The sequence below is a fragment of the Cololabis saira genome, chromosome 1, assembly GCF_033807715.1.
Source record: "Cololabis saira isolate AMF1-May2022 chromosome 1, fColSai1.1, whole genome shotgun sequence".
Taxonomy (NCBI): domain Eukaryota; kingdom Metazoa; phylum Chordata; class Actinopteri; order Beloniformes; family Belonidae; genus Cololabis; species Cololabis saira.
Genome location: NC_084587.1, coordinates 34,721,647 through 34,740,170, shown reverse-complemented (window position 1 = coordinate 34,740,170; position 18,524 = coordinate 34,721,647). Strand labels below are relative to the sequence as shown.

Sequence of the window (18,524 nt, the reverse complement as noted above, 5' to 3'; positions counted from 1 at the left end):
AAATGCTTCGCTTTCAAACGAACCAATCACAGCCCTCTCGGTCTGCGTGTGGACGGCGTCTCCTCGACGCGTAGTTACAATTTTCGGGAGGTGCACGTCACTGACGGCGCATGTGACGGCGTGTCCTCTGCGTGTCCAAAAACCACACGCCGTAGGCACGGCGTCATTTTGACGCAGAAGCATAATTCAGCCTTAAAGCAGTGGAAACCGGCACATACATATGTCATAGCATTCACCATGCAACGCAAACGCAGCAAGAACCAACTTAAGTAAGTATCAAGATGCAAGGGTGGAACTTTGTCAGTATATGTGATAAGAAATCTTTGGAATACGAAGAAAAACAATCTTCTTACCTTCCTCCCGCAGCAGTAACCCAGGCCCTGCATGACCGGATCGATCTCCGACTCAAACACCTCTGCCAGCTTTGAACAATACTTGTAGACGCGAGATGTCTTTCGGTTGTACAGCCAAGCGTTGTTGAACATTAACCAGACATCATCCACATATTGCCAGGGCTCTTGATATTGTCCTGTGTCGAGCTTGCGCTTTATTGTAGACAGATCTATTGGGTTTTTAACTATGTCAAAGTAGTCCTAGATGGAGGAAAAGAATCATGCAGACATTTTTAATAAAAATGCAGCCTACCATGTGAATCCATTCAAACCATCAGTGTCAGTTTTACTCATTAGGAATTAATTTTTATATAGTAAACACAGCATTCGTGCGCTACCTACCGGGATTCCAAGGAGCATGGGGTCTACCGGCTGTCGGAAGGGTAGCGACTCTGGATCCTGCCGGTAGAGAGACTCCAGTGTCGGCATGAGAGCCTGGCGCAACTCCTCAGGCTTAAAAACTGGAAAAAAAACAATGGACAGGAAAAGTTAAGAAACACAAACACATTTCCAAAAGATGCACAATTCTTATTAATTCAACAAAAACATATGTTGGTCATAAACGTTCACGCACAAAGCTCACATCTGGATTACGAGGTAAAGCAGCAGAATCTAGAATATGTTGAGGATATTCGACTGCACGGTGAAGTGCACACCTGCAAATTACGATTGTTGAGGCTACGGACATTGACCTTCCCGAGGCAAAATAACAATATGTTGATAATCACCAATAAAACCCAAAGTAAATTTGTCTTAAGTTTGGATCAGGAAGGTTTTCTCTAGAAAGGGATAGGTGATACTTCAACTGCTGATAATGGTTTTCTGATAATCACTGTAAATGGTTTGATTAGTGGTTTCTTTATTAACTACAAGAAGAAAGAACAGCACAGGAGAAGGATTGTGAGTTTCACCATGTGTGCAAGTACCATACAAGCTATTATAAATGCTACGAAAGCTTTTCAACCAGTGTTCATCTGTTTAACACCTAAGGTGAGTAGACATCTATCCTAATCATGCAGCAAGACCAGCAGACCAAAATATCTGATTTTAAAACACCGTCAACCTGAACCAAGTAGTGATGAAGACAACTTATCAGTCCTCAAAAAATAATAAATAAAGAGCAATTCCTCGAGAGTACATGGCTTTATTCAACACTCTGCTACAGACTCACTTTTCCGCCGTGACTGAGATGGTGACGATGAGGTTGTAGTATTAGTTCCACTCTCCTCCTCCTCTTTGACTTCTGTCTTTACTTCCGGCTTTTTCTCTTCCACCTCCATTGGCTCTGGCTTCTCTTCTTGCTCCTCCTTCTTCGGCAAAACTGAAGCAGAGTCATCCTCCGTCTGTAGATAAAAGATCAACTTGCGTCATACCAGGGCAACATTTCAAAAGCTAACAAAAGCTTCGGTTGATGAGTATCATCTCAATGATGACTACTTATCTGTAGGTAAACATTCTGCATATTGTGTAAGTGTCCAGCTGTCCGTGCATATCTTACAATTCCTTACACTGTCAACTTTCTTTGCTTTTTTATTATAATGTTTGGTACAAATGTCAGCAAAACAGAAAGCGATTAGATATTAACATTAACTAGTGGATATATTTAAGGTCTGTGTAATACAACACTTTACTTTGACATGTGTGACAAAGTAATTGTTGAAAAGAAGAAAAGAATGGGAGATGCTGTTATTTACTTTTTAGTTCACAATTATAGCTTGATGACAAGACCATAATGATGAAGAACATAATGCTTTAAAAAGTACAGTCATCAGTTGAATTCCAATTTCTAGTTGAAATCTAGCGAGCTATTGCTTGTCAGATAAATGCCTCTTCCCTGCATGCAAAACAAACCAACTTTGGATCCTGATTTAAACTGCTGAGAAAAATGGAAATGAAGTTCAAAAAGATCACTTTAGTGAAGAATCGAGCTGAGGAAACGAATTGCAGCTACTTCCACAGCTTAGGAGAACATGTAAAAAAACACATACTGATCAAGAACTAAGACCCATCATCCACTTCTTCTGTATTTGTTTGATTTTATTTATATAAAAATCCCACATAGCCAAAACTAATGGATACACATGGTTCAAGGTGATCATGGCCAAATGGATTGTAATTGCATAAATTGACTCATGGGGAAAAATATGGATGTTAATTGAGGATTCTAAATAAAGATATTCAGCCAACAAAAGTTTTATCAGCAGTAGGGCGGTTCGTTTAATCGATTTTAAATCGTAATCGCGATTATGTAATTAGAACGATGTTAAAACATGAAAATCGTAAAATCGATTTTTCACTTTTTTTTTTTTTTTATTATTTATTTTATTTTTTTTACCTTGTCTGCACACATATTAATGATTAATACCATATTAATGATTGATGGAAATACCTCTCAATACCTGCGACAAGTGCCCCATTACACACCTCTACCTCCTTCATGGGTTGCATTATTATTTAGCATGCAAAGAGCCAGTTTAGTTTAATTAGAAAATGTCTTGTTTTATTTAATTGGAAATATAACTTACTGTATGTTTGCAAGTGCTGATTTGCTGATTTTGTTTTTTCAGAGATAAAACTTTATATTTTATTATATTTTTTAAAACTTTTTTTCAACTTATTTTACAGAGTTTTGCACTTTATTCATTCATTTTTGGTTTAATAAGAGCAAAGTTTGCACTTAAAGCCCAATGGGGCAAATGTTCAATAAAAAAACAGCATATTTGAAATCATTTCTTTGCCTTTTGTCAATTCACAAAATAATCGTAATCGAAAATCGGATTTTGAGAGAAAAAAAAAATCGAGATTTTATTTTTGGGCAAAATCGAACAGCCCTAATCAGCAGATGCATCATTGAAAACTGCTGACTCGGGTGTATGCCATGTAACATGGGAATGCTTCTCAATGTTCAGAAGATGCATGCATCAGATGGCCCTCTCTCTCCAGTAGGGCTGTTTGACCATGTGGCAAACACTTAACTTCAAGCTAATTCATAGTTGTTACAGTATTTGAATAAACTGCCTCAACAAACCTCCATCTTAGGCTCCGTTTTTCCACCAGCAGCCTCAATCTCCTGCTTGCTGTGGTGCGTTTCTGTTTTGACCTCCTGGACGGGCAGGTCTGCTGCTACATGCTGTGAGTGCAGGTCAGCGCTTGCAGCCGAGGCAGGTGTGGGCACCCGGTTATCCAGACTGGCCCCTGGTTGAGAAAGCTGAGACACAAGGAGGCAGAAAAGGATACGTCAAATGTGAGAAATATGCCAACCTTTTATTCCCTTTTGTTGCATGCAGGCTTGCAGCTACAACTGGACTGCACGCCTCCTGTAGCCACCATTGCACCCTAAGTTCAAAGGTATGACATTGCCATTGTGATGGAGGCTACGAACAGTGGTGAAGATGCACTGAAGAGGAAGGTGGATGTGAATGGGAGGGGTTGGTACATGGCATCAGAGGAATGGGAGTTTGGACGGGGGGGGTCAAAGTGGAGGGCATGCGGAGGGACTCAGTCTCACCGGCGTGGTCGGGGGCTGAGGCAAGGGCTGCGTCTGCGCCGCTGCAGAAAGCTCCGTCTGGGGTTGGGTCTGAGTGGGGCAGGGTGGGGTGGCACCCTGAGCTGGGGCGGGGCCAGGAAGGGTGGGGGTGGAGCTGCGACTGGAGGACTGGGGGTGCGGCAGGTTAGTGGCCCCCCCGGCCGTGGAGGCAGAGGAGGCAGTAGGTGGAGGCGTGGAGAGCAAGGGGGTTTGGGAGGAGGCTAGTTGAGGGCCCAGCGAGGGGCCAAGTGCATTCATGGGGAGGTTAGCGCTCTGTTGCTGCTGCTGCTGCTGGAGAGAAGGACACACAAACAGCAGGCGCACATACACACAGAAAAAAGCAGACAAACACAAAGTAATAAGGTCAAACAGACACCACAAACAATTTGGGGTTTTGAAGAGCACGTTGTGATTGGTATGATCAGTTAAAGAGCAATTAGTGTGTAATATGATTGGTTAATGTCGTTTTATTTTAGTTCCTTTGCCATTGCATGTAGGGCTGGGCGATATGGACCAAAAGTCATATCTCGATATTTTCTAGCTGAATGGCGATACTCGATATATATCTCGATATTTTTTCTGCGCCTTAATTGGGGTTTCCCCCAAAGCATTATAGCATAGCATCTCTGTTAGCTTCATTTTTTTCTGAGGCAAAAACAGTCAGTTTTAATACAATGCCTCGTGCCAAATGTCACACAGGTACCTTTGTTAACAGAGGTCTGCACAATATCAAAATGTATAAAACAAATGAAATAAAAATATACTGCCTGCATATATAGAATAAAAATGCTTCTTGAATAAAATAAAACAAATATCCCTTTCCTGCATAACAATTAAATTAAAATACACTGTGCAATTAATACAGTGTAGACAGTAACAGGCAGACTTTTCCACTGAGGTTGACAGTTGTGCAAATAACAAAACATTTGTGCAAATCTCAAATAAAACATTCAAGTCAATTTGTCACAAAATAAGCTATATTAAAATCGTAAAAAAAAAAAAAAAAAAAAAATATATATTTTTTTTAATAATCGATATAAACGATATTGTCTCGTACCATATCGCGTTTGAAAATATATCGATATATATTAAAATCTCGATATATCGCCCAGCCCTAATTACATGTAGTTAACACCACTTTGCAGGAATTCTATAAGCATCACCAAAAACAGCCAACCATATCAATTCCTCAGCTGAGTTTACTAGTAGTTCTACATCCCCCCCCTCCCCCCTCAGAGCAGCTCTCACCTGGGTGACAGCAGCTTGTGCTGGTGGCTGGCCCATGCCAGGCCCCACGCTCACATTAATTGCTCCCGATGAAGCCACTCCACCAGATCCAGGAGGAAACTGCGTCTGCGGCATGAACTGTCCCTGGTTTGCAGTCTGGCCCACCATGTTGCTGTGTCCAGCTATCATGCCCTGTGTCTGGGGCATTCTAGACGGAGACATTCCAATCTACAGGAATGCAGGAATATAAGATGTTTAACAGAGTCACCATCAATCATCATCCAGGCTAAGAACAATCAAAATTACAGGGGAAAAAAACATGTATAATTAATGAATGGATCTGAAATAATGCTTCACTGGAATGAAAGTAAAGTATTAAGGGGATTACTCTACCTGGATTTTGTGCACGTTTATAATCTAGCTGGTTATAGTAACAGCAGCGAATTATTTTTTGATAATTGATTGTGATAATCAATTATGTTTTCTCATTATAACTTATGAAAAATGCTTTAAATTTGGATTATTTTTTTATGTTGCCACATGAAAAGATGAGCCAATTATTTGTTGTTGTTGTGTGAATGATTCACTTTAATGTCAAAAGGCAATATCTACGAAACTAGCTATAAATTATTTCATACAAAAAACTGAAAAAGTAAAAAGACTATTGGATATTGATATTGACACTAACACCCAGGTATAGAGAATTATTCTCTTCTAATATATTAGTTGTTTACAAACTGCATTATAGGTTTCACAACTATACATCTAAATATAAAAATCACAATAAAAAAAACACTTTTATTGCATATATATTCTTCACAAAGAAGCCAACAGTAGCATTATCTTGTAGCGAAGGATAATTACTGCCATGTTGTGCGTTGGGTGTAGAAGTTGTTAAAGCAAAAACAAAATCTTTTTCAGAAAGGATTTATATCTCGTCTGCCTTTCACGTCTTTTGTTATTGTGGCCTTCGATACTGAAATCCAACAGCAACCTCTGAATGATTGTTGACCCATGAACTACAGTTTTGGAAAACCTCAGTCTGCTTGTGCTAAATAAAAAACATTTTAAAAAGCTGTCAGATTTGACTGTCAGACTGTGTATTGTAATTTGCTGGTCCACATGCTGCTCTTACCGCTGAGACGGTGCTCATGTTCACTTGCTGTGGGTGGCTCATAGGAGAAGCAGCTCGGGCTCCTATCGATGTCTGAGGCATCTGGGTGTTGGGCAGAGCCATGTGGTTGAATTGGTTGATTCCTGTACGGGGAAGAAAGGGGAGAAAACAACAAAACAAATCAGCAATACACAAATAGCAGAGCAAAAGGTAAAGATGCACTACATGAACCCCAGATAACAGCTGTAGCCTTTTCTCTCTTCAGTTTACATGGAAACCCATGCTTTACCCTCACAAAAAGAAACGCGGAGAGCCTCTCACTTTATGACCGTCTTCTACATTTAAATATCAACACATCAGTGGGTACTGCTTCCATTAATCTTTTCTTAGTTACACCAGTTAGTTATGTTTAGAATAAATATCTTTCTGATAATCTTTGGAAGGTACTCATCCATAATTTCCCCTCACTCAACTCCCTTCCTTTTTCTTGTGTACAGTGCAGAAGTCTTAGCCACCCTCTAGTCTAGCTGTTTTACCAACATTCTTATTTATTTCTCAGTGTCTTTAAAATACAAACGTGAAACACAAGACGCAGTTTTTAGATACCAGTAGCCCCCTTTTACTTTGGTGGATATCTCCCATTTAGTACTTGAATCTAGCGTGTCGTCGGCCACCGGGTGGCGTGTGGAGCGAAGGACTGACCTCTGAGGGAACACTTAATCGCTGGTCAGGACTAATGTGAAAACAGAACTGATGATGGGAGTAGGGTCGTGGGTGGGAGATGCAGATTACAAGACAACGATGTCCGCGAGCACCTCATCCTCAGAGCCGTGGACGTCATAAATCAGCATATTAGCGAACCGTACTCTGCAACTACTACTAAAATGACAGACCACGGCTTTCCCAGACACAAAGGTTGGGTCATTACCAAACTGAAGAGCCCCAGGAAGAAGTTATTTGCGGTCAACAAACGCAACAGCAAGAGTGGCAGAGTGAGACTGCTGGTCATATTTGTGCAACAAGATTTGATAACGCCTCCCGAGTCGGCTTCAGGCGCCGGCAAGGCAATAACACACCTTGCATTTACAATGCCCAACATGCGCTCTTCATCCAGGGATAATAGTGGGCTATAATCTAAAAACACGACTTACTTGCCCAACAGAAATCGCAGAATACACACAGCCGTCCCTGGCGCTTGGGCCGGTGTTAGTTTCAAACCCTGCTGCTGCTTGTAGAGTAATTTGTTAAGAATATTGTGTGGTTTTATTTTGTGTTCATATTTTCGTGAGGTTGAACAAAACGGGGTTTTCTATGGCTGATGCAGAAAATTAAAAATGGTGGATTAACACATCTACCACTGATGTTTTTAGAGCATTATGCATTTGTATCTTAAAGAGACTGAAAAAGACTAAGATGGCCAGTCATTAAAACTGACAGAAGACTTGTAGTGCTCACACAATGTTGTGCACACGTATGTATGTTTGCGCATGCTGAAAGGCATACCTTGCATGCGATTCATGATCTGATTTGGCATGTTTGGAAGAGAAACAGGTCCATCTGCAAAATAAACAGTTACATACAAATAAATACTACCACACTTCCAAATGCAAATAAAATACTGCAGCTGCATTTTATCTGTATGCAGCTATATTATCAATATAAATCCCTTTTTTTCATTTATATCTATATTGTGATTATACAGTTACAGGAGTGCAAGGAACCAAAAAAACAAAACAGGTGACATATCTTTCCAATAAAACTTTAAGATAACATTTATAGCTCTGCCACAAATCCATGAAAAAAACACTCTTCAAATATAACCATTAAGTTGCCATTCGGCAGTCAACAATTCAAGTGTTTATTTCAAAATCTGATATTATGTCAGATCAACTTGTACTCACTCTGAGGCCTTTGGCCCAAGGCATTAGGCTGGGGAAGGCCAGGCTGCTGGGTCCCCTGAGCGGCCATAGGTGCTTGGTTGATGATCTGCTTCTGTAGCCTTGAACGCCTTTTCTCCTCCAGTTCCTTTTGGATTTTGTAAATTTTCTCCGCCAGGAAGTGATAGTACTCATCCTGGAAGAAAGTAAGTTGCAAGTGATAAGAGAAGATGGCAAAGTAGAGTACAGTATTTTCGCGACCATAAGGCGCACATAAAATTATTTTTTCTTTTTAAAAATGTGCTGCGCGCCCAATGAAACGGTGCGCCGTTTCTATTACCTGTATTACGGTAATGTAAGGTGGACGGCCACCATGAGAACGGTAAAGGGAGAAGGGGGCGTGTGAAGCACCCGTGAGTTGCGGACGTGAATGAGACTATCCTCAAACTGAAAGGAGTAGCGCTGGTGGAAGAAATTAAAATTGAACATTTTCAGCGACCGGCAGATTACATGGAAAAGATGGAGAGCTTCCACCCATTCTGCAGCCACACATCACGAACATGGACAAGGTGCCGCTCACGTTCCACATGCCGGTGAATCCCACGGTGGAGTTAACGGGGACCCGCGTGGTGGATAGACGGGCTCCGCGCCGGGGAGAGACGGGATCCGCGCCGGGGAGAGACGGGAAAGGCGCCGGGGAGAGACAAGATCCGCACGGTGGGGGATCCGCACAACGGGGTATGAAAAGTTTATTTCCTGTTGTGCAGAAAGTGACTCTGACACCGAGGAAATTTGGACTGGCGCAGCTGAATTAGCGGAGCTCTTTAATGCAGAAACAGAGGATGAGGACTTTGAAGGGTTTGATTAATGTAAAAACTGAAATAAAATACAATCAAACTAAGTTTTGCTCCCGCTCTATTTTTAAATAAGCACACTTGTGTGCTTGTGTGTGTGTTCTGCAGCGGGTGTGTGTGTTTTGCGGCGTTTGTGTGTTTTGCGGCGCGCGTGTGTGCAGCTCCGTGTCTGTAGACGGCGCTTTTTGGGTCGGTGCGCCGTATGTGTGTTTTAAATCTAAAAATGACACGGTGCGCCGAATGGTCGTGAAAATACGGTATATTGTGATGCTTGAAGACAACAATTAAGGGACCATATATATATATATATATATATATATATATATATATATATATATATATATATATATATAATAGTTGGGCCCTGGTTGATGCCTCTATCAGACAGACAGACAATATTACCCTGCTGTTGGCGGACTCGTACATGTCCCCTTCCACCTTTCTGGCATAGGCCACTAGGTTCTCCATCCGTCTGTCCTTCAAAGCTGCCGGGTCAGGTGTAGGGAATATGGCTTGTACTCTGTCACAGAAGAACACAGTTTTGTTTACTAAGGGTAATGCCTAGGAATTTCTACCACAGAGAGTCTATCCAGATATGACTAACGTGCATTTGTCAAGCTGAGGTGTGCACTTACAGTTTGTGTACGAGGTGATTGCGCAGGTCCTGAGTGACGTGCTCATGCCAGGCTTTCCTGGAGCCTGTGGCAGAGAGGGGAGCCGCTGTGGGTAAGTTTCCCATCGATCCCACAGCTGATCCGTCTGACAGCAGCTGACTGCAGGTGGGATAAGATGAAAGTCAGAAGTTACATAGTCACATTTATAAACACATCTACTCTCATATATTAAGTCTATAAAGAAACCATCTGAGTATTCTACATTTTGTGTCGAATGCACTGTCATCATAGTATAAAGGTGGGGACTGACTTGTTAGTGTTGAGTGTGTTGGGAAGAGAGTCGGTGTGTAGATTTGTCTGATCTGAAGTGGTCACACCTCCAAGAGTCATCTGGTTACCTGTAAACAGTATGAACAATGTGAGCAGACAGCACAACTTCATACCAACAGAAAAATAAAGGGGCACAGAACTGTAATGGTTTGATTTTAAATACACACAGAGAATTGACTTGCATACACTGTCTGGCCAAGACAAAATCACCATCTGTACTTCATTGAAGAAAGCAAAAAACAAAAAGGAAAAAAGCCTCCCACTGACAAAAGTACTAGTATGGGTTCAATTGCTGGTCTGTAGGTAGCAAAATATAGATATTAATTAAAAAAATAAAAAAGGGGATTGTTGAAACTTAAACTGGGTTAAGAACTGTCCAGTGAAATATTAAAAGATGGAAATATAGTGGTAATGTTTAGTGTCTTTAGTGTCTCTTTAATCAGGCTTTTAACTGACTCAAACTCTTTATAATTTTCTGTGCTCACCCCTATTTATTATTTAGTAACTAGGGTGAATTTTAGTGTGTGTGCTTGTGTCTGTCTGTGTGTTTGTGGGTGCTTTTTTACGCATGAAAAATGCTATACAAATAGTTTGATTTGATTTGATTATTGTCTAACCGTGGGTTAGTATTATATTCCGGTGGTGCCTCAGGTGCTCAGCTCTAGGTTCTGCTACACGGATAAGTTTCCATTAGCAGGGGTCTGAGGTAGTTTTTTTATGCAGCCTGCAAATGTGGAATGTATCAGGAAAGGCCTGGGGAACCTGAATTTGTGGAAACTTATATTGGGGGGGGGTTTGGTGCTCACTGGATATGCTGTCGGCAAGTGATGACATTGTTGAACCTTCTTCATCTCTCTTTGAGTACACGTCTCTTCTTATTCATCACCACCATTCCAGTGTGTGCTAACGGCAAAAAGGAATGCAGCAACTGTCTCAGCTCCTTTAATGCCAATATCATTCCAGTTTGCCTTTTTTTTTCTTCCCCTGTTCATCTTTGCCACCATCAACATCATCTTTTAAACACTGGTGATAAGAGAACAGTGAAAATGCTGTGCTGCAATCACCCTGTGGTATGGAGCAGTAGCTTGCCAAGTCAGTGGACGTACCTGCTCAGACACTAAATGGTGACACAACGACTGAAAGGAACATCCGGGGGTTGGCCCTTTGAAATCCCATCCGCCTAGGTTTTACCTTGAACCCCTGCTACTATGTTGTGTCCCAAAAAAAGTGAGGTTGGCCGACTACGTTAATATCCTGAATGGCATATTCCAAGATGGGAGTGACAGGAATCATGGGGCACTTTGAAAGTGCTTCAGGGAACATGAGACATCATTTTCACACATGGACACATACATGCTGTGATTGTGTATAAGCTTACTGAACAGATTTCATTGTGAACGTGTCCTGTAATTAATGCTAAAAGGTGGTGAAACAACAGTATTAACACTTTTTGTTTATGTACAAAATCCACCCCACTGAATTTACCGATAGCATTGATGGATCTCATGGGCTGTGGAAGCTGCTGCTGGGAGTTCTGGACACCGGTCGTCTGTCCTGGGACCTGTTGGGCCTGTCCAGAGGCCTGGCTGCTGTAGGGCAGACCCAGAGCTGCATAGGCTCTCTGCATTGAGCTGGGGTCTATAGGAGCTGAGGTATTGATAGTGGGGGCACTTGGCTGGCCCGCACCAACAGAGGACATGGGGTTCTGGAGGCCTGCGTTTGGGGAGCTCAGCATGGCTGGGGAGAGTAATAGAGCAGTCAGTCTGATATACCTAAGACAATCACACAATTACTATAGACCCGTAACAGCTTGCAATGTATGTCATCTTGCTTACTTTAACAATGCACCTATTGCATAACCAAATGCAGCTGTGACAAGCCTCAAAAACATTATGAAAAGAGAAAATATTATTTGAATTAACACTAGAAAAGGCAATTAAAAAAATAAACAAGACAAAACAGTCAACTCAAAGAACAGCTGAATCCTTAAAAGACAAGTGTATAATAAATCTTTCTGAGCATTATCAAACTGTTTGCACAGATATGAGTATAAGCTTTGGCCTCATGTTTATCATTTCAAACCAAATATTGTGTAATTACAACGAGGAACGTATGACAGAAGAAACAAAAGTTAACAATAAAAACAGAAACTAAAGTAATGAAGCACAAATGTCAAACTTGGCCCAGATCTAGTTGGGAGATGCAGTAAACATCTCAACAGCCAAGTGCTTTGTGGGACTCTGGACACAAGAGTTAAGTGTAAAGGATCCATTTCTCCTCTCTCTCTCTTCATCGCAACTCTACAAACAGCATGGCTACACTCTTAACTATTGAGTGTCCTGAGTCATTTCATGTCTAAGGAGCAAAATATAGATGTAAGCTGTTTAAATGACTGAACAGTAATATATTTGTAGGTTTCAGAAGAACTAAAACTTTCTATACTTCTCACAGTGGACTAATAGGACTGAACATAACAATATACCACTCTGCTTCGTGTTTGATGCCGGTATTTGTGGTGAGCGACTTTAGAATGGTTAAACGACAGTGTGCTCAAGGTTGCTACTTATACGTACGCTGCTGGGTGCGCTTGTCGCTAGCATTCTTCAGCGGCAAGCAGACGGGACAGTCGTGTCGTGTGCAATTTTTCCAGTGGGAGATGATCTGTCTGGAAGATGCACAGTGAGCCACTGCGAAAGAAAAAAGAGAGAGAGTCATGGAAAGAAGAGCAATGTTTAAAATCTTTTAATCTTTTTACCATGTTCAGTCTCATTTTAGCATTACATTTTGTTCAATATCCTGTCCATAAAACCAGTGGTATGTCATAATGAGCGAGGTGAGAATCCACGGTAAAATGAGTAGGGTGTAGGAAATTGAGAGAAACAATCTCATTATCGTTTCTATTTGTAGCTGGAGACTGACTTGAGAAACAGACTGCATTAAGGTTTTTTTTCGTGTGTGTGTGTGTGTATACGTGTGCTTGGGTGTGTGTGAGTGCGTTTCCTTCACCAGCCCTTTTGACTGTCTGCCATATTTTATTAGTCCCTCAAGAAAAGGAAAAAAAGGCAAAAAAGAATGAAAAAGAAATTCTGCCAAAGAGGGCCGAAAGTGGAACGCGAAAAAGTAGGAAAGAAAAAAAGACAAGACACTGATGGGTGCCGTTTGTTGAGTGTGTGATGTGCTGTAGTGTGTGTGAGTGAATGTATAACGTGTTGTGTTTGAGGACGAAAGAGACATAAGACAAACAGGTATTTATAAAACAGAAACAGACAGAGAAAAGGGGGAGGAGGACTCTATTAACTATTCATTAAATTTGGTGTGTGCTGAATGTGTAGTGTGTGTGCAGCACTATTATGGGGTGAAAAGGATGAAGAGAAAATAATGAATAAATATAATAAATAATAAACACACACACAAATCAATGTGTGGATATCTATTAGAGAATACGTAGTCATGCTAGAGGTTGTCAATCTACATGTAGAAGACTCAAATTCTCTCTTGCAACGGGGTAAAAAAGAAGTACATTTTTATCAAATTGACATATTTCTATTCAAACAATGGCAAAAACCAGTTGCTGCTTATCAAATACCATCTCCTTGACAAAACCTTGTTTTGGCAGAGTCATGATTTAATGAGAAATACATTCTTGAGCATTTGTTGCTTAAAAAAGTTTCCATTCAATTCAATTTCCTTTCAGCTTAATAGTAATTTATTAATTGAATTGAACTAAACCTTTCTAAGTGTCAGACACTCCAGAGTTTATTTTCTTTCGAAGCACAAGAGTGTGAAACTCTGGAGCTTCTGCTTCTTAGAAAGATTATTGTGAAAAACTGTGAAAGGTTTTTAAGACATTGTTATTGATTGCATTGTGGTTTAAAAAAAAACCCATCACTTCTCAAGAAATAGTTTATTTCATCTACTGGAGACACTGGAACTTCAAGAAAAATGTAATTTACCCTGTCTCAAAATCTAATCTTTAAGACCAAAAACTAAAACTACCCTTTCGAAATGTGGTGCTTCAACATGTCTTATTTTCATAAGTGAGTTTTTTGGTGGTTGCTTTCTTTGTGCGTCGTAAGTGGCATAATTACCCTGTAAGAATTTCCGGTTGTGATAAAACATCAAGATTACAGCCCCAAAAGTACATTATACAGCCACAGTGACTAGAAAAGTGTAGCCAATTTGTTAAAATGGTGACAAATAAAGCATGGTTACAAATAAAAGTTGTTAGCACACCAATGTAGGAGTTTAGGAGTTGAATGAAGAATATACAAAATGAAATATTTGTTGTTATGTTTATGCTAGTGTAGTCCCGATCGATCAGGCCCGATCACATCATTTTCAAAACATCGGTATCGGCCAAAAGAGTATCGGGACATACCTAGTTATTAATGTTTTTAATATATATTAATTATTAAATCGTTTTATAATTGTATTTAACAATACAGACAGTTGATGTGTGTTTATAAGATATTGCTTTTGGGCGGCGCCGAGGCTGGAAGTGACGTTTGTGCTGGAGAGGGAAAGAAGAACAGAAAGCTAACAACAGCTAGCCTAGGCTCAGATAAACAGAGACAATGTCTGAAAGTTTTAAAAAGAGAGAAAAGCTGTTGGAGAAAAGTGACTGTAGTGTTATGTAAATGATTAACCGTCACTCGTTAATCATCTTTTGGTCCACTTTATTGACTCTCGGTGACAACACAACACAGGGAAGACGGACTGCTATTTTGCGGGCTGGCGTTACGGTCTAAAGGGTCCGTCTCTGAACAACCACACTTGGTTCCTACGCTCTGCGGGACATCATTACAACACAGTGACAGACAGGGCCAAAACTAACAGCCGCGATGAAAAGCTGCTGCTATTCATTTCATGCTGTTGAGAATTCTGCACTAAGGTTAAGCCAAAATGTATTTTAATTTTTCTTATTGATTGTGAGTTTGGCTGGATGTCATTCAACTTTTGAACCTAGTAAACTACGTCTTTTGAAGTGAAATTTATTTATTTTCGTTATTGCACTATTCTGCACTTTTTGTTTTAGTTTACTATTCATGTTTATACATTTTGTGGCACCAGTGCTGATAAGCTTTGTTTTGATCCAATGATGCAGTCACTGAAAATAAATATAAGTCCATGTTGGAGAGAATGGACAAAAAAAGAAACTTGGGACAATTTGAGTTTTAGTCCTCTTTTTTTTTTTTTACTTAATTCATTGCCAAAATGTATCTGATCGGGAAAAAGTATCTGAATTCTATCGGGAGCCAAAAAAAGTGATCGGATCGGGAAAAATCGGGATTGGCAGATACTCAAAACTCAAGTGATCGGGATCGGATCGGGAGCTAAAAAATCCTGATCGGGACAACCCTAGTTTATGCTGAAACTATATGCAATAACATAATCAGAATATCTTTAAAACAATTACTATGCTGTATGTGGTAACTATTAAAAAAATGCCTTCTACTTCCTGATTTAAAAAAAAAAAACAAAAAAAAAACCCAAGGGTGTAAGATTAAGACATCCCACTTAAAAGTAAAATGGCATAAAACACAGAGTTCTGGTACAGTCACATCAGAAAATTAATTGTATTTCCAGATTGCTTCAAATTGCAACAACTCACCCTGGCAGGACTTGCCAGCTTGACAGTGGGTCATGTGGTTGAGGACGTTCTTCATGGTGCGGCAGTGGGGCAGGGCACAGGGCCTCACTTCCCCATTGGCCTGCTCTCGTCGCTGGCACTTGTGAGCATGAAGCAGCAGGACCAGCTGCTGTTGGATCAGCTTGCGCTTCTCGGGGTCGGCTGTAGGGCCTGCCGAAGGCACTGCCACTCCCCCGCTGCTGGCCAGTGGGAGCATCGCTGCCTGCTGTTGTGGCTGCTGTGGGGCAGAAAGTAACACGCAAAACAACGTTAAAATGATCATTATTGCTATGAATTCAGTGTAGTACTTAAAGAGGAATGTTAAAAAACTCGTTTACTAATTGTAACCCATACAGTGGGTACAGAAAGTATTCAGACCCTTTAAATTGTTTCCCTCCGTTTCATTGCAGTCATTTGCTAAAATCGAAAAAAGTTCATTTTATTTCTCATTAATGTACACTCAGCACCCCATATTGAGAGAAAAAAACAAATGTAAAAGTTTTTGCAAATTCATTAAAAAAGAAAAACTGAAATATCACATGGTCATAAGTATTCAGACCATTTGCTGTGACGCTCATATTTAACTCGCATGGTGTCCATTTCTTCTGATCCTCCTTGAGATGGTTCTGCTCCTTCATTGGAGTCCAGATTCTTTTAATTAAGCTGATTGGATTTGATTAGGAAAGGCACACACCTGTCTATAGACCTTACAGCTCACAGTGCATGTCAGAGCAAATGAAGATCCTGAGGTCGAAGGAACTGCCCAAGGTGCTCAGAGGCAGAATTGTGGCAAGGCCCAGATCTGGCCATGGTTACAAAAGAGTTTCTGCAGCACTCAAGGTTCCTAAGAGCACAGTGGCCTCCATAATCCTTAAATGGAAGAAGTTTGGGACGACAAGAACTCTTCCTAGACCTGGCTGTCCAGACTGAAAAATCTTAGGAGAAGAGTCCTGGTGAGAGAGGTAAAAATAACCCAAAGATCATTGTGGCTGAGCTCCAGAGATGCAGTAGGGAGATGGGAGAGAGGTCCACAAAGTCAACTATCGCTGCAGCCCTCCACCAGTCGGGGCTTTATAGCTTTATCCGACGGAAGCCTTTCCTCAGTGCAAGACATGAAAGCCTACATAGTTTTGCCAAAAAACACATGAATGACTCCCAGACTATAAGAAATAAGATTCTCGGGTCTGATGAGACCAAGATCGAACTTTTTGGTGTTAATTCTAAGCAGTATGTGTGGAGAAAAGCCGGCACTGCTCATCACCTGCCTAATGCAATCCAACAGTGAAACATGGTGGTGGCAGCATCATGCTATGGGGGTGTTTTTCAGTTGCAGGAACAGGACGACTGGTTGCAATTGAAGGAAAGATGAAGTACAGAGATGTCTTGGCTGAAAACCTTTTTCAGACTAGGCTGAAGGTTCAACTTCCAACAAGACAATGACCCAAAGCACACAGCTAAAATAACGAAAGTGGCTTCAGAACAACTCTGGGACTATTTTTGACTGGCCCAGCCAGAACCCTGACCTAAACCCAATTGGGCATCTCTGGAGAGATTTGAAAATGACTGTCCACCAACATTCACCGTCCAAACCGGGCAGAACTGGAGAGGATCTGCAAGGAAGAATGGCAGAGGATCGCCAAATCCACGTGTGAAAAACCTGTTGCCTCTTTGCCAAGACGACTCATGGCTGTACTTAAAAGGGTGCTTCTTCTCAATACTGAGTAAAGGGTCTGAATACTTATGATTTATGTGATATTTTAGTTTTTCTTTAATAAATTTGCTGAGTGCACATTAATGAGAAATAAAATGATTTTTTTTTTTTTAATTTTAGCAATGAAACAAGGAGGGAAAAAATGTAAAGGAGTCTGAATACTTTCAGAACCCACCGTAAAAAAACAGTGGCTTCAACATATAACAATAATGACAATGGGGCCCATAGGCATGCAGTGTTTCCTCTACATTAATTCAGCAGTGGCGGCCCGCCACGCTAAATCATAGCCGCCACGCCTGAACATTTTTTTATTATTATAATTTTTTTTTTTTTTTTTTTTTTTGTCGCAAATGCACCATCGCCGCATCTCTCCACCTTCACAGCACAGCCTGTGTGATGATGAGCGCAACGGCAGGGGGAGGGGAGGCAGGGAGTGGGGTGTTTGGGGCATGCTATTGGGTCAGAGTCGTCGTAAGAAAAAAAAAAAAGGAGAAGTCGCCGTAAAATAAGGCAGCGAATTACCGGAGAAAAGGTAGACTTATTAGCCAACTCAGTGACGCTAATGTGGGTAAACGAATTGATAACATTAAAGCCGGGCATACACTGTGCGATTATCGGCTCGTTTTGAGCCAATTTTCCAGTCGTGCGACTATTTTTTGATCGATTTTGACCCAATCGTTGCTCGTGCCTCGTGCAGTGTACGTGGGGTAGGGATGGGCGGTATGGACTAAAAAATGTATCACGATAATTTCTGGCATTTATCCCGATAACGATAAAAATTACGATAAAAAAAATACCAATCCAACTCCACCTTTTTAACTATAAATCTATCTCGCTCTCAGATCCGCCATGTTTGTTACACAAAAACGTCATCTTCTTTCTTTCTTTCCTTCCTTCCTTCCTTCTTTCCTCCTGCTCTCTCCTTTCTTCTTCCCTTCCTCTTTTCTCCCTTCCTTCCTCCTTTCCTTGTTTTCTTCCTTCCTTCTCCCCTTTCCTTCCTTCTTTTTTCCCCTTCTTTCCTCCTGCTCTCTCCTTCCTTCTTCCCTTCCTCTTTTCTCCCTTCCTTCTTTCCTTGTTTTCTCCCTTCCTTCCTTGTTTTCTCGCTTCCTTCCTTCCTTCCTCCCTTCCTCCCTTCCTCCACGTTGTGCGTGGATTTAATGCAGAACCATAAATCAGCTTTACACAAAAACATCATCAACGGGAATTTATCGTTTTTACCGCAAGATGACAAATTCTTATCGTGGGGAATT

At 40.9% G+C, this 18,524-nt stretch overlaps 1 protein-coding gene across 4 annotated transcripts in view; it reads right to left on the bottom strand.

The window, feature by feature from the left end:
* The window catches only part of crebbpa (CREB binding protein a), a 76,749-nt gene that overhangs the window by 15,161 nt on the left and 43,064 nt on the right, over positions 1-18,524 (bottom strand). For 2 of the 4 annotated variants that reach the window (XM_061721359.1, XM_061721378.1), the window contains 15 exons: positions 15,546-15,801; positions 12,508-12,621; positions 11,420-11,671; positions 9,915-10,002; positions 9,626-9,763; positions 9,393-9,510; positions 8,161-8,332; positions 7,763-7,816; positions 6,281-6,402; positions 5,167-5,373; positions 3,901-4,209; positions 3,421-3,600; positions 1,564-1,735; positions 735-853; positions 354-593 (listed from right to left, as the gene is read on the bottom strand). In XM_061721359.1, the coding sequence (XP_061577343.1) occupies positions 354-593; positions 735-853; positions 1,564-1,735; positions 3,421-3,600; positions 3,901-4,209; positions 5,167-5,373; positions 6,281-6,402; positions 7,763-7,816; positions 8,161-8,332; positions 9,393-9,510; positions 9,626-9,763; positions 9,915-10,002; positions 11,420-11,671; positions 12,508-12,621; positions 15,546-15,801 (2,541 nt within the window). The remainder of the gene's footprint in view (positions 1-353; positions 594-734; positions 854-1,563; positions 1,736-3,420; positions 3,601-3,900; positions 4,210-5,166; positions 5,374-6,280; positions 6,403-7,762; positions 7,817-8,160; positions 8,333-9,392; positions 9,511-9,625; positions 9,764-9,914; positions 10,003-11,419; positions 11,672-12,507; positions 12,622-15,545; positions 15,802-18,524) is intronic. The other 2 variants (XM_061721367.1, XM_061721388.1) reach the window with 2 other exon arrangements.